The following is a 16,928-nucleotide window of genomic DNA, read 5'->3' on the forward strand; positions in this document are numbered from 1 at the left end:
TTTTAAAAGATTGTACATTCTTTATAACACGCACTTTCATACAGAATGTACAATCTTTTTAAATATTTTAACATGTGCTCTAAGGGCACATATTAACAAAAATCCTTAATAAATTCACTTCATCATACAGCCAACATGAAAAAGAGTATACTTGGAAATGGCCTTAAATTTGTTTACACAATCCTTTTGGTTTGGTTTGGTTTATTTGTTGAATATTATAAGGTTGTTATTGATTGTTTTATAATGCTGTACCATGCTAATAAACCTTTGTGAATTTCTGCATAGGTTGCCTCAGAAAAAGGATTTTTCTCCATAGTGGTAAATCTGCAAGTAAGTCCTTTTATGTGGCTGATTTGAATGTTTAGTTGATGCATATGGAAGCTGGAAGGGAAATAAAATTGTATTTTTACAGGTACCTGGCTCGACCCACTACAATATTATTTTCCACTTTGTGATGAAGGAATTAGTACCTGGATCACTCTTACAAAGGTTTGTTGATGGTGATGATGAGTTCCGTTATAGTAGACTGAAGATTATCCCATCAGTTCCCAATGTATGCCGGTCTTTCTAATTTTTGGGCATTGCTAAGATTCGTATGTTAAGTGTAGATAGCGGTTTTTATTTCCAAATCTTACCTGCGTGGTTCAGTAATCCATATTCCATAATATTTTACAAAGGCTTTTCCCCACTATTTCATAATGTAGATACTTTTTTTGATATAGGCTCCGTTTGTTTCGTTGTAAAATATTGTGCTTGTAAAACCTTTTACATGAAAAAATCCTACATTCTTCTTATTTTCTGTGTTTGACACGTAAAATATTTTTTCCAAAAATATTAGACTTGTCGCTGAGATTTTTCTTTTGCCTACTGAGTGACATTGAAAACACACACATTGAACCACCCCAATGATCACGAAACCCCAAGTCCCCCAACACCATTATCATTCCATTGAAAAAGAACACCATTACCAACATGAACACTCAACCAACAATGTGCACCGAATCGTAAATTGACTTGTCAAAATTAGACCAGTTAGTTATTTTCCTTGATTTAGTGGAAATTGTTTTTACATGTAAAATGTTTTCCTTAAGTTATGTATTGTCAAACCATTTTAGGATGTGGTTTGCTGAGAATCTAAGCATTTTGCAACATTTCATGTCTAAGAAAGAATGCATTGCTAATTGTATCACATTCATTTATCTTCTGTCTTTTTCTCCCATTTCCTAGAACGAGTTGTTCAAGTGTAGAACTTTACGTTTTCACCTACCAAAAATAATTGTATTCCAAACTTCATTTAGACAGATAGTTTACTTTTTTTGATGATGTTCTAATTATAGGGAAGGTATAAATAATTTTGTTGTCTGAAGTTGGGCCTTGGGACTCCAGAACCTGCCAAACTTGATATTGGGCTGCACTCTTGGGTCTTAGACATTGCGTAGAGCAATCCGACCTTTTCCATCACTAAAGTGCATTGGATGTAATTTAGACTGGACAGTTTGCATTTATGCTGGCCGAAACTTGATGTGCAGCCTTGGAATCACTATCAGATGGGCTTCCAGTCCTTAGAGGTCTAAACATAGTGCACACTGCACATAAAAGACGACACAATTGTCTGATCAACTAGTGGACATATGTAGAAATAAATACATTTACAGTTTTAATATCCATCTTCAGTGACAACAATTTTGACAGTTCTTAAAGACTTGAGATTGTTTATTGTTCTCATCGTTTGGGTGTTTGTTAGTCTCTTGGTTGTTTTCCTTCCCTTTGACTTATACATGTGGTAACTTCCATACTGCTTGGGAATGGCTTATCTTAGAATTGAATTAAGTCCCCATGCTCCTGAAATGGGGGCTCTTTATCTTGTGGATTCATTTTTGACCGAGTATGTAGGGTTCATGGATTGTGCGCCAGAGCGTTGGAAGCACCCCTTGTTTGTTAGCAAAAGCAGTTGATTGCAACTATATCCGTGGTCCCAAGTACTTGGAAGTAATAATTATTCTTCCTTTTTTACACTGGAAGTTACCAATACTATAGTAATTACTTGTGAAAGGAAAAAAAAAAAGAAAAAAAGAAGTTGCCTATGGTAATGGTTGACTGATCTCAAGTACTCTTTTGGCAAAATAGAACATGCTTGAAGAACCAATTACTACTCTTAACATTGCTCGCTCTTTCTTTCTTTTTCCCCTGCTAGATTGATGTTGACATTGGTTCTTCTACTGTGGCTAACGGAGTTTTGGGGCTCGTAATTGGCATGATTACAACATTGGTAGTTGTCCTCTATGTTACATGGACTCTTCAAATTAAATCAAATACCCGTGTCGGACACCCGACACTCGGACAAGGGTATGGGATATGTGTCGGATACTTTTCAACGGATACTTCTTATATAATTGTATATAACACTATTATTATATGTATATATTGTTATATAATTGCTATAAATGTCATTTTGACACTATAAGTTAAATATAATACCATTTTATCTCACATATTAGATTAAAAATATAAAAATATGACATTTTTTTGCCGAGTCCGCGTATCCTTAAATTTATGATTTGATGAGTCCAACCTCTAGATACATACCCGCACCCGACACCCGTACCCGAGTCCATGTAACATAGGTTGTCCTTTTACAGGTATGTATTTCTTAATCAATGAGAATTACAGAAAAAAAGGAAGCACAGTGATGGACTCTCATTCCCCTATTATGATTTTGTAGATTGTCCTAGAAAATAACTTTGTAATCCTTTTGAGACTCTTCTAATTGATTCATTTAACCCCAAAAAAAACGAAGAAAAAAAATGCATATGGGTGGACCATTTGGTATTGTTTTTGCTTTCAAAATTTGAAAACTAGAAACAAAAATACATTTGAGAACTGTTGTCTTCAAAAAGTGGCAAGAGTCTTCAAAATTTTAGAGTTTAAGAAAAATGTGCTTCACATGTTTTCCCTCCTCCCTCCCTCCCTCCCTCCCTCCTTCCCTCCCTCCCGCCACCTTCCACCAACCCTCATCTCTGGCCACCAAACATTTATTTTTTATTTTTTGGATTTTAAATATTTTGAAAGCATAAGCATACCAAACACTTTTTTAGTTGTTACCTACAAACAGAAAATAAGAAACTACAATGTTACCAACCAACACCTTCCACCAACCCTCATCTCTGGCCACCAAACATTTATTTTTTATTTTTTGGATTTTAAATATTTTGAAAGCATAAGCATACCAAACACTTTTTTTGTTGTTACCTACAAACAGAAAATAAGAAACTACAATGTTACCAACCAACAAGCTTTCCAGGAATGTAGAAAACAAGGGTGGTACACTTGGGTTTCCTAAGCCTTACTTTATTGTTGCAATACGATTTAATTTAACACAATATATTTACATTGGAATCAATAGTTTTCATTTAACTTTTAATTTTACAAAATTTGTTTACATTGCGAACAGCTGATGGGAGTGGTTTGCAAATTATTGTTGTTCACAGGCAAACACAGCAAACGAGTTGCCAGAGCAACTGATAGGTGCTGTTCGTGTTTCTCACAGAGTTGTCGTCTGCTATTGTCCCTAAGCTTGACCTAGATCCTTCAGACTGACCCATTCCCGCCGTTTGCTAAAATTCATAGAGAAATTATTGGTCGACTAATGCATTTGTTTAAATTCCCAATTTTTATCCATTCCATTTCTTTTACATTGCCAATCTTTCAGAATAGAAATTTTGCATGGTAAGTAGTAGTAGAGGTCAGGTTGTTGGCTCTTTTATGTCATTTTCTTTTTAATTTTTGTCTTTCTTTTGTAGTATATAGTTTCTGAATAACATAAGATGATATATAATACATATATATTATTCTCTCTCTCTCTCATTCATATTCAGGTAGAATTCTTGTTTGTGTTGGAGAGTGTTGGTAATGCACACATCACAAGCTTTTGTATGAAGTTATGTCTTGTTTAGATGATGAAGTTGTGGAGAAAGGAAAAAATAAAAAAAAGTTGACAAATAAGTGTTTGATAACATGATTGAGCATTTAAAATTGGATGTATTAAGTAATAATTAATTAAGTTTGTTTAACAATTACAATTAATATCACTTAAAAATTTAAGTGCCTTTTAAAATGTAAGTTAAAACTTAAATTTTTTTTAAATCATATAAAACTTATTTAATTTTGACTGAATTTATAAATATTAAATATAAGTATTAGTATAAATTATTATAAACTCACTACCATCATGTCATCGCTGCCGCTGTCGTTGCCGCTGCCGCTGCTGCCGCCACTATAAACACCACCACAATGATCACTACTGCTATGGCTACTACTATCACTACTATTACCACCACCACTACCGCTACCATTATTATCATATCATCATTACTACTACCACCATCACAATATAAAAATTAAATATATAATTTGAAAATAATAAATTTTAAATTTAATTTTATATAAGACAATTTATTTTTAATTTAGTATTTAAATTTTGAGGTATTTACACACAAGTCTTAATTTATGAACTTATATTTCATTAAGTGCTAACTAAGATTTTTTGGACTTTCAAATCTCATTAAATTTTTTATAGTCAAAATTGCCCTTTAAATAATGATTGTTCATCATTTATGATTATCTATAAAAGAATATGTTGATTTGACATTTATTTTGATATTCAAAATTTTAAAATATTAACTTTCAAATTGAAAAAATTAATATATATATATATATATATATATGTGCAAAAAAAAAAAAACTACTATTTTTTTTAAAAAATTGGAAAAATTAAAATTTTCTTTTTTGTACAAAATTGAAAATTGTGTCTATAAAGGAGCATGATGATGGAACATTGATGTGCAAAACTAAAAATTAAAAAAATTAAAAAAAAAACTTTAAAGATGAAAAAACTGATAATAACTAGAAAAAACTGATAATCTTCTTGATTTTATTGGATAGTTGAATCAAACTAATAAATAAAATGACAAAAACGTTTAATCTCATAATCTGTTTTTTTTTCATCGGTTAGTGAAATAATTATCTGGAACATTACTATGCAAAATTGATAATGTTCTTAGTTTAAAAATTGAAAAAAAAAACTGATGATATTCTCAATTTTACTAAATAGGACTTATTGGTTCATAAAATCTTAAATAAGACTAGAGCTACCATAACATTTATTAATAGAACTTTTAAGTAATTAACTTTTAAATTTTTATCAAACAACTTTGTAACTTAATAAATTAAATACTTAGGTAGCGTTTGGTAACGTTTACGTTTTTGGTTTATGTTTACAAAAATTTTATAAACTAGTTTTTGTTTATTTTTAGAAAAACATAAATTACAAACGCGTTTTGTTTGAACAAAATATTTAAAAAATTTTAAAAATATAAAATAAAAAATATGTTTGTTCAGACCTAAAATATTTATTTTATTTTTATTATTTATGACAATAGAATCACACACATTATAATTGAAAAAAAATTAATTAAAAAAATAATTGAAAAAAAATTTAATTGGAAAAAAAATTACTTGAAAAAAAAATATTTGAAAAAAAAGTAATTGAAAAAAAAATTATTTGAAAAAAAATGAAAAAAAATAATTAAAAAAATAATTGAAAAAAATTTAATTTGGAAAAAAAATTAATTGAAAAAAAAGATTAATTGAAAAAAAAATTATTTAAAAAAAAAATTAAAAACTAAAAACGTAAACTCATTTTTTAAGTTTACGTTTTTTTCTCAAATTTATAAATTGAGACAATCATTTATAAATCAAAAAAATTATCAAACAAGTTTTTATGACAGTTTTTAAAATTTTTATAAATATAAATTAAAAATTAAAAACGGAATGATTTTCAATTTTCAATTTTATCAAACGGCACTTAAAGGGATGTTTAAAATTGTTTCATTCATTTTTTTTTTTTTTTGATAAATCCTAATATAAGAACAATGTTATGTCTGGTTATGGGCTTGGTAAATTATTAAAACGGAGTTACGGGTTTGTTTATATTTTGAAGTGGTATTGCCTATTGTGATGTATTTCGTTATGAGATTAAAATATTATTTAATTATATTAAAAAGTACAAGGGTGTCTGTACTTTTTGACTCTTTAAAATAAAAAATTGAGAAAAAAAATATGATTATTTGGATTAATTTTTTAACTTTTTATGAAAAAATGTGTATTAAAAAATTATATAAATTAGTATATAGGAGTAGATTAGGAGTGTGAGTTGTACGATTGTCCATCTGCGCAGGCCGAATAGATGCCAAGAAGTAATTGTCTACTTTTTGGGCATTGTATTGGACGGTGTTTTTCGGCTCGTAGGGGCCATATGGGTCCCATTTTGATAATTTAAACTGTTCAATGTGTAGAACTTGTCGAGTACTATATACATGTAAAAAATCACGTTGATCGGATATTGATAGCTATCTGATCAGATTTGTTTTTTTTAATCGTTAACTATAACACCATCCTTTTTTTTATACAAAATTGATTTGATCATGCAGTTATCGATATCTGATCAATGTGATTTTTTACAGACATATAGTACTCAACGAGTTCTATATAATGGTTCAGGTTATCAAAACGGGGCCCGTGATGGCCCTCACAGGCCGAACAACAGTGTGTTAAAATTGCACCACAACTGTGCAATTTTTCTTAAGAAACGCAGCACAGATCTGACCGGTTCAGATTGATGAGTTGTAATTTTGTGTGTAACATTAATTTTTTAATATTTTTTTTGATGAATAGTAATAATTTTTAAACTTTTTAACTTTTTTAAGAGATGCCAAACTTAACCTTAATATAATTATATTTAAATACTCATTTCACTTTTTTTAAATGTAATAATCAGAAGTGTGGATGTCATGGAGCCGTAGTGGGTTGACCTGGGTCAACTATTGAGAGGAATTGCGAAAAGATAATTTTTTTGTGAAAAAAAATCCATCCACAATAGTGTGACGAAACGGTGAATGTTTTAAGTTGAAATTAAAAAATCACAAAATGTTACACTATTTTATATTAAAATAAATTAAATAAATTACATTTAAACTTTTTTAGTTTATTCAAAATTTTATTATAGTCTTTATTGTTTTAAATTGCACAATTTATTTTTCACATTTTAAGTTAGGTTGCATCATTTTGTATACAAAAATTTGGATAAATTACACTTTAACCTTTGTAGTTTATTCAAAATTTTACTTTAGTCTCTATGTTTCAAATTACACAATTTGGTTTTCACATTTTACGTTGAGCTTTAATTTAGTTCTTCCATTTAAGTCGGATGTTAAAATTAATAATTTTGAGATACTTATAAATCTCATGAGGTGTATATGTCAAAAAATTAACATAAATTTTGACTTAAATATCAAATTGAAATTAAATTTAAAGTGTAGAAATTAAATTATGTAAATAGAAACAATAGGGAGTCAAAGTGGAATTTTGATCGAGTTCTAGGAGCGAAAAATGTAATTATACTAAAATAGTTTAGAATTAGGCTAAGAACACAATAGAGCACGAAATCATTTATAGAAAATATAATAAAAATTGGGATTAAATGAAATTGTAGAGAGGCTCACATTAAGAATAAATCTCAACTTATCAATATACTTTATGCAATTAATTCTACATTTTAGTTATGTATTGGTAGTATTAGTGAAATTTTTTTTTCAAGAAATTATGTTTTACTTTCGAGAAAATTGATTGAAACAGGGGCAATCTTATTGAAATAGTTGAACATGAGACAACTAATTACAATTCAGTGCAAAAAAAGTTTTGAGAATTACGAGAGGGATGGAAAATTACTTTTGAGACCTTCTATTTATACACAATAATTTATTTCAATTCACACCATTTCTCACTTCACATATACATTTTGATTTATTTTTACACCATTTGAGTTTCATAATACTTTCAACCTCCAAAATTTAACCCTACATTTTTACATTTCCCTTCAGAATCTTGTTTAGATGGATGTGAATTTCAAATTTAGAGATTTGAGTTTAACATGTCAACTTTGGTGGCAAAATGTTAGATTTAGGTTGTTATTATCAAATAGGATAGAATTGCGCACACATGGGTGTGTAATGATTGCTAGCCCAACTTATTAGAATTAAATTGCACTTAACATTAGGAATTGAATATAAAATTCAACTATTCATTGTTGCTCACATCTTTTTAGGATATTAAAAGAAAAGTAGAACAATTTGTAACAAAAAAGTTTAAAACAAATTCAAAATGTGTTGCTTTGGTAATGCACCTTACATTGAAGCATAAATTGAATATTATTTACATAAACATATTGTATTATGCGCCCACACGCTTATGACATGCATGGGTTATTGGAATCGGTGGGTCTGACATTGAGCCGTTGACTATACGATTAGCAAGCCATTGGTTCGCAGATTGAATTCGGTGTACACCATCAAAAGTAGGGTTTTCCAGACCTACAAATAATGTAAAGAGAGAGCAATATAAGAAAATTGAAATACGATGATTACCTTAAGTAAAAGAAAAACCTAGATTAGAATAATGACATAAAAAATGATAGTCATAAATCATTTTGTAGCATGAAAACATCTAAAACACCATTTGATTATCCATGATTTATTTGGACAAGAGCTATTTGTATTTCAATATTATTGGAACTTTGTTATTTTTTAATATGTAAGTAGTTGTATATAGTTAAGAGAATAAGTTGAAAATATTATGGAAAAATGAGTAGTAACATAAAAAAAATTGTAATATAGATTGAAAAAGGTAAAGTTGATGAAGACATAATGATAATTACCTAGTTTAGTGTAAGTGGTGAGCAATTCATGCACTGGGGTGTAAAGATCCACATATGTTAAGGCAGCTTCTGGAAGCTCTACCTTCAGTTTGTTCACCTTTTCTTTGAGTTGTCTATTGTATTCATTGGACATTTCATTCATAAAGGTATAACATTTATTTTGATCTTGAGTCTTGGGTAATTCCCCAATCAATCTGCTAGCATATCCGAAACAACCAAATGGGGCTGTGTTATGTATCCAGAATGCCCTTGCCCCTTGCTGATACAAAACCTGCAATACATAGAAGTGCATTCACACATACATTATTATTTTAAGCAATGACCCAAAACAACAATGTCTATACATAAAATTTTAATTTTATCAATTCCAATTGTAATTAAATATAGTACAACTTACTTTGACTGCTGCTGCAAATTTGTTAATTATATTTGGAATTTCAACCCGAACATCAAGATTTATTATATAGCAAAGGGTAAGATCATTCTGACCGATATCAAGAGTGTAAAGAGCCTTGGAGAAGTCATCGGGTTTGGGGAGTCTACTCGTATTTGTTTGCTTAGCTGAAAGATAATTGAAACTATCATGGGTCAAATATTAGTGAAACAAACTTCTAATTTGGTAGACAACATTCAGTAAAGTAATTATATCAGCATAACATTGTTGTATTTATAAATATGGCCACCGCAATTACCTTGTTTATAAACATCATTACTTTGCAATTTGAGCTCACCAAATTGCTTGACTTGAATTCCAATATCCAAGGGGTTACCATTAGGATATTGTTGGGGAGTAATAGACGCTCCTGGTGATGCAAAGTTGGCACCATATTGAAAATTTGTTGTGTTTAGATTTTGATATGCATTCACATATGGTATTCTCAAATAATCAGCTGCTTGACATAAAATAACAAGGTTAAGTTATGCATTTCTGTTTTAAATAGTGTCTAATTATGATAAATATTCATGCATGTACTTGAAACTAGAATAAAAAAAATGTTTATATTTTTATACCCATAAATTCTATGAGGAGACGCCCGGCATTAGGATATCTATTAGAGCTTGTAGCTGAGTTTGAGTCACCAAAATTGTAAATTGCTGGGAAATTGCATGGTGGCAAACTAGTCACGTCCATTGCTCCAACATCAATATTGAAAAGTACCAATGGCACTAAGATCTGAATTAGCACCAACATTTTGATGAGCTCTATTGTTTTGCTTTTGCAGATTAATTAAGAGAAAATGTTAATACTTCATATGTTAAAAGTTTTAGCACATTTTTATGTATTTATAGGGATAGATCCAGAATGCTTAAGAAAATATATTCCATTATTAGAAAAGAACATAGAAAGCATGTTCACGATAGTTATATGCTGTCACATAACCATTTTTTGCTTTCACTCTCTATTTCAAGCAAGTTTAGCTTTGACCGTATTGCTGTCATTTTGAGGAAGGAAAATCTAAAATAATACCAATATTCAAACTTTTTTTTTTGTCCTTCCATTTTTTTCAGTCTGCCACCAGAAAACAGGAAAAAAAAAGTTTTGACCATGTAAAATATTCATTATAAAGCTTCTAGTGAAAAAAAAAAGAAGCTTCAAATCATACATAATAAAAATGTAAACCTCTGTTGTCAAATGTTTGGTTTTATTTGACTTTTATATATGAAATTATGCTTTGGTTTTGATGTTGTTTGCTGGGTTGTGATGCTTCACTACTTTTTGATGACAACAATGGGAAAAAGAATTACTTTGACATTCTTGTTCTTTTCTATTTCTTGAAGTGATGATGTTCTTTAGTATACATGCAATTAATTATTTATATCAAATCAACCACGCTCATTTTGATATTCTTTATTACATGTTTGTAATAAAAAATTTACATCGCAAATCTAATAACTATGAAATAGGAATGTAAATTTATAATTATTTTAAATTAAAAAAATATTATTATAATTACTGTTGGATGGTGTAATTCTATTATAAATATACAACGCAAAGGATCATAAATCCAAGCACACGAACCAATTTTCTTTCCTAATAATCATCTTGTTGGGATTTCTTGATAATTATTAATACTTCCTCCACTATTAAGTTTCTTGTAGGATCACTCTATATTGTTCTTCTTTATGTTCAACTTTGTCTCTCTCTAAATGCATCAATTCTAATCTCTTTTTTTTCTCATTCACCACAAACATTAATTGGTTAATAAAAAAATTTAATAGAAAAAAAAGTAAAGTCTTTAAGAAGGAACTCATAATTTCTCAAACCACATTACTACCATTAAATTCTCATCTCCTCTATGGTCCTATCAAAACTCGTTCTTGTTTGCTAACTAAACAATTTTGATGATCACTGGGAAAATTTAATTTTTTCGACCCAATTCATCATCTAAATAACTTTGAGGCCCCGCTTATTTTCAGAAGTAGAATGGAGGGAATTCATAGTAAAGAGATTAATAATGAAGGAATTGTTAGTGAAAGAATTGTTAGTGAAGGGATTGATGGTGAATGGATTAAGTAAAATTGCGTTTGTTTTGATGATAGTTGTTGGTGTAAGGATTGTTAAATTATTTTTATATAAAATAATAAAATAAATAAAAAATACAAAGACATTAAACATTAATGTTTAAAAAAAAATGCCCAACATGTAAAAAATAAAAAAATAATAAAAAAAAAATAAAATTCTAGAAAAAAATAAAACAAATAAAACAATGATTTTTACTTAACAAAAAATACAACAAATTAAACATTAATGTTCAAAAATAAATTCCCAACATGTAAAAAATAAAAAATATATGTATAAAAAAATAGTCTTGCAAACTGAAATTCTAATACCACCTCCACCTCCTCCATCCCAATCCCCCTTCCAAAGCCTATCCTAATACCAAGGCCCCGTTTGTTTCAAGAGATGGAGGGGGATTGGAATTGAGATGGAGGTGGGACCTATTAATGTTGTGTTTGTTTTGGGAGATAGAGAAGGGATTGAGATGGAGGTCCGGATTAGGTTGAGCCTTGGAAGGAGGATTGAGATGGAAGATGTGGAGGTAGTATTAGAAAAATAGTCCGCTGGACTATTTTTTTATTTTTTACATGTTGGGCATGTTTTTTTTGAACATTAATGTTTAATTTTTTATATTTTTTGTTAAGTAAAATCATTGTTTTATTTTTTTTTTTGAAAAGTTTTTATTTTTTATTTTTATTTTTTACATGTAGGGCATTTTTTTTGAACAATAATGTTTAATGTTTTTGTATTTTTTTATTTTATATTTATTTTATATAAAAATAATTTAACAATCCCTACACCAACAACTATCATCAAAACAATCACAATTTTATTTAATCCCCTCACTGTCAATCTTCTTTATTTTACCTCTGAAAACAAACGAAACTTAAGGGTACAACTTGTCTCCCATATAAAATCGTGTTATTTGGGTCTGCAGGGCACACTATAAGGCACGTTTCGAAAATTTGAACCGTTTAACTTTTGAACCACACCAGATAGGTTATCTATTAAAAAAAATAATTTGATCCAATAACTGTAATCACGTTAATTTATTACATTTATTTTTCAAAAAATAAATGTTCTACTTTTCAAATAATACTTATTGTTGATTAAAATCAATGTATATGAAGTGCCTAAAATATTTTTTTTTGTTGAGTTTAAAAATTAAAATACTATTTTTTTTTTTAAATCATTTTTACCTAACAGAATTGAAGAAATAATTTAGATTGAAAAAAAATAAAAACTAATAATAATTAAATTGATAAAATTTAAAATTTAAAATTTATTTTGTAATAAAATTATTTTTTTTAAAAAATATATTTTTTTTGTAATTTCTCATAACACAAAAGAATTTATTTCTCACAATTTATTATTATTTTTATTTTGTTTAATTTCTTAACCAAACCTAATATTATTATAGAGATTTTTATCCTTTTCTCACCTACTTTAACCTCATCCAAGAGGCCGAGGATCCGGATTCCCCATCCAAACAGTCAGAGTCACTTCCCCCGTTGCCTCCCTCGAGCAGCTCTTCGTTGTTCTCCACCGCCTCCACTTTTAGAAGCCAAGCATTCATTCAGTGGTCTCAGGTCTCTTCTTCTCTCTGTTAATGGTTTAGGGTTATTTGATTTTGTTTCTGCTGTTTAGGGTTCCTGTGTATTAACCCAGTAGATGAGCACCAGCCCTTCATGATTCAGTTGGTTTTCATAGATGCAATTATTACCATACACATTGATCATTGGCTGATATATGTTTGTGTTTTGCTGAATTTTTGGAACAACCCCTCATTCTGGGGATAGTTTTGCTTTGAGTTTTATTCAGTTTTGCTGAGTTTTTTGGGGGATCATTTCAATTGAAAGGCACTGAATTTTTCTGATTCTTTGCTTTTCTGTTTGGGGGGGTATGAAAGTTAAGTTGTAGGGTCATGTGTGTTTGGGGCGGGCCAAGCTGTGCTTTGTTTGCCCGTTTTGCCACCGAAATCAGTTTTTCTAGTGAAATTCAATGCTTAGCTACCTTGGTATTTAGTTCAAAAGGCAAGAAAATAGTTATGCACAATTGTGTATGTGAAATAAGAGTAGTGATATACAAATCGAAAATCTATGCTGAAAAGTTATACTGAATGATTTGGCTGGGTTTTGAGCTATCATCTCAAAAGAAAGAACTCATGGAGATGTCTTTAATTACCCAAAATAACACTGCCACGTCATTATGGTTACAAAATTCTGTATACAAATTCTGGTGGAATAGCATTTTCCTTGGAATAATCTATTCATTTTACTTTTTAACATTAGAGATGAGTTTTGATTTCCGTTGCATTTGTAATTAGCACATTCATATATTTGTGGGATCATTTTGGTTATCATAAATTTTATTCCTTGCGTGTTTTGTAATTTCTTGATTGTAATGTAATAGAAATGTATGGCTTTTATGTAGCATTTTTAACACCTCATTTTCTTCACCTATGATAATATTTATAGTGGTTCTCATAATTAGGATAACAAACAAAAAATAAGTCATACAGCTCAAAAAATGGATTGGAATACAATAGGAAAGAAGCAAGTTTAAGAGTTTAAGAGTTTTTGAATTTTTACCCATGCAGTTGCTGAAAACTCGTTTGTTTATTCCTGATTTTTTTTTTTTTTGAATTTATACTCTCTCTCTCTCTCTCTCTATATATATATATATATATAACTTTGTACTCTTCATTTAATCTTGCTTTGTGTTGTTATGCAGAAATGGCACTGCAACATACGATTGGGTTTCAACATCTTTTCTCTCATCCTCTTAAAGAGCAATTTTTTAAGGATTCCTCTTATTCCTCCGTTGCTGCTACCACTACTACTAATCAGTTTAAGGGAAAACGATGGAAAACTGATGTGCTTTCCTCGAGGATGGACAATTCTACCCTGTCAATGTCATCACCAAACTTTCTAAAGTCACCTTCCCGAGTGCGCCTCTTTCTGTTATAACATCAATTGCTATAAAAATTATTTTACCTTGCATATTCCTGACGTATATTTCCTGTGAATTTGATTATGAAAGGCAGGCTGGTGGTTTCAGATTGGGCAAATTAAGAGCTTCTAGAATAGCTGAAAGACTCACGCCTGATGACGATGGGGGGAATAAGGATGGAGAAGCATCTAGTGGGAATGATGGGGAGGATGATGATCCCTTACTTATGGATGAGGAAGAGAGGCAAGAATGGAGGAGGAAGATTAGAGAAGTGATTGATATGAATCCGGATGTCGAAGAGGAGGTAGACCCTGTCGAGAGGAGGAAGAAGATGCAGAAGCTTTTGGCTGATTATCCACTTGTTGTGGAGGAGGAGGATCCTGATTGGCCCGAAGATTCTGATGGGTGGGGTTTCAGCTTGGGTCAATTCTTTGACAAGATTACTATTAAAAATGTCAAGAAGGATGATGATGATGAGAATTATGATAGTGAAAATGAATTGGTGTGGCAAGATGACAATTACATTCGTCCAATCAAAGACATCACCACCAGAGAATGGGAAGAGACTGTGTTCAAGGACTTCAGTCCTTTGATTGTCTTTGTGCATAATCGATATAGAAGGTTAGTTTTCAGTGTTTTTTTTTTTCTTCTTCCAGGTTGCTCCATTTTTTTTCTTGGTTCTGAATTCTGACTGGATAAACATTCATCGGCCATTTGATATAAAGTACTAGTTGTCTGAGCAGTCTTGGGCAACGTTGCTTCATGTTCTTTTTGTTTCCTAGTATGGTTTGTAATTCTCATTTCCATTTGATGCCTGTCTGGAATTCTGACTGGATAAACATGCATCAGCCATTTGATATAAAGTACTAGTTGTCTTAGCAGTGTTGGGCAACGTTGCTTCATGTTCTTTTTGTTTCCTAGTATGGTTTGTAATTCTCATTTTCATTTTATGCCTGTGCATCAATGGATCTGATTCCCATTTACCAGATTGGAAGTGATATGATCTTCTGACGTTCTAGTTGCTTCTATGATCTTCTTCCTTTGGTGCCTCATACTGTATATAATTACAAATTCATGGAGATTCTCCTGTTAGTCTTGGTGAACATGTGACTTCTCTATAAATTCCTTGGTAACAACTACCCTTCTTGTGTACCAATTTTCAATTTATGTGATTGATGGCTATCTGGTTTACACATTGAATCTGTGTTCAATCTTCTCATTCTACTTATAGAAGTTCACTTCCAATGGGTCAATGCACATGGATTAATTGGTCTTCTGACCTTTCACACTTTTCTATATTGCTACTTACGACTACTCAATTCGAGTGTTCTTTCACAATTTCTTGTATGCTTACAGCAATCACTGTCTAATAAGGAAGGGAAAGAAAAATTCTGTTTGTTATTTAATTTCTAAAGGCTTGGGTCAATTAATTGGTGATGTTTATTGATGTTGATTTGCCATGCTGCATTGGAAGCTATCAGAATATTTTTAATGAGATGTCAAACTTTCATGATTGATTTTATAGCAAAAAATGCTAGATTTATTATAGAGTATATTTTTATTATTTGATGAAAACTTATGAATCTCTGCAGACCACTGGAAAATGAAAGGATGCGGGATGAATTGGAGAAAGCTGTAAATATCATATGGAACTGTCGGCTACCATCACCAAGAGTAAGTAAAGCCATTTACTTTATTTTTATTATCCTAATCCCACCTTTTAACATTTATTTTATTTTCAACTACCAAACAGTGTGTTGCAATAGATGCTGTTGTTGAGGCTGATTTGGTCTCTGCTCTACAAGTGTCCGTCTTCCCAGAGCTTATCTTCACTAAAGCTGGAAAGATCTTATACCGTGAGAAAGGTAAATTTTCTAGTAAATAAATTATATTCTTGACAGCCTCAGCCTTGAATCATAATAGTTGTATTATAATTGATTTTTTCCTGGTATTCAGGGATTCGAACAGCAGATGAGTTGTCAAAAATAATGGCATTCTTTTATTACGGAGCAGCCAAACCGTCTAGCTTGAATACCATTGGAAAGAGTGAAGAACCAATCCCTACCATTTCAATCAACAGCGAACAGTGTCAGAATAAAAGTTGTACATAACTATATATCTATGTATGCTATGGTTTAGAGAATGAGAGTTTCTGGGTTAGCGATGCTGTGTTTACCATGTTGTTCCCCATACAGATCAATGGACACCATGAAAATTTAGCTCATATGTACATTCTAGGGGAGATTTATAATCACATTTAGCAATTGTTTGTTAATTTCAGTTTGAAAACTGAAAATTTTGTTGTTTAGGTGCAAGATTAATAGAGTTTCTGTTTGGTTTTTTTTTTCAAATAGTTTGTGTCCTGTTCTTTAATCCTTGATTTTGGTACCAATATAAATACTAGCTTGTTGCATTCTTCACATGACCAATTGGTGTATGGAGAGGGCTCACATGAAAGGAAATTTCTCAGGGCCTATGCTTATTCCTTGATTTTAGACATTTTCAATATGCTGTGCAGAGTTTCTATTACCCTTTGAGAGACACGGGAGCTTATGAGTTCATGTCAATTTAGACATTTATAGCTTTGAGTTCATGTCAATTTAGACATTAATCTTCAAATCATGGCAAACAATAGAAAGCACAAAAAGAGGTCATACTGCAGACTAGAGCTCCCACTATATCCTGCCATTGACATTATTACACATC

The 16,928-nt window shown here is 30.5% G+C and overlaps 2 protein-coding genes and 1 pseudogene across 3 annotated transcripts in view; 2 read left to right on the plus strand and 1 right to left on the minus strand.

The window, feature by feature from the left end:
* The window catches only part of LOC114321761 (protein ENHANCED DISEASE RESISTANCE 2-like), a 36,951-nt pseudogene extending 33,098 nt beyond the window's left edge, over window positions 1-3,853 (plus strand). The window contains exons 18-22 of the transcript XR_014348655.1: window positions 286-330; window positions 413-553; window positions 1,894-1,989; window positions 2,195-2,284; window positions 3,462-3,853. The product of XR_014348655.1 is annotated as a protein ENHANCED DISEASE RESISTANCE 2-like (transcript). The remainder of the gene's footprint in view (window positions 1-285; window positions 331-412; window positions 554-1,893; window positions 1,990-2,194; window positions 2,285-3,461) is intronic.
* Window positions 3,854-8,286: 4,433 nt separating this feature from the next.
* LOC114321743 (GDSL esterase/lipase At5g14450-like) lies at window positions 8,287-9,962 on the minus strand. The gene is made up of 5 exons (XM_028268938.2): window positions 9,782-9,962; window positions 9,463-9,660; window positions 9,168-9,331; window positions 8,771-9,041; window positions 8,287-8,426 (listed from the first exon to the last, which is right to left on the minus strand). Exons 1-5 carry the CDS (start codon window positions 9,960-9,962, stop codon window positions 8,287-8,289), a joined length of 954 nt encoding a protein of 317 aa, XP_028124739.2.
* Window positions 9,963-12,713: 2,751 nt separating this feature from the next.
* LOC114269654 (thioredoxin-like fold domain-containing protein MRL7L, chloroplastic) lies at window positions 12,714-16,573 on the plus strand. Its single transcript, XM_082901903.1, has 6 exons — window positions 12,714-12,859; window positions 14,004-14,218; window positions 14,317-14,843; window positions 15,815-15,896; window positions 15,976-16,087; window positions 16,179-16,573. The coding sequence occupies exons 2-6, from the start codon at window positions 14,006-14,008 to the stop codon at window positions 16,331-16,333; spliced, it is 1,089 nt and encodes a 362-aa protein (XP_082758029.1). The 5' UTR covers window positions 12,714-12,859; window positions 14,004-14,005; the 3' UTR covers window positions 16,334-16,573.
* Window positions 16,574-16,928: the final 355 nt, after the last annotated feature.

The sequence above is a fragment of the Camellia sinensis genome, chromosome 13 (assembly GCF_055761805.1).
Source record: "Camellia sinensis isolate YWXY chromosome 13, ASM5576180v1, whole genome shotgun sequence".
NCBI lineage: Eukaryota > Viridiplantae > Streptophyta > Magnoliopsida > Ericales > Theaceae > Camellia > Camellia sinensis.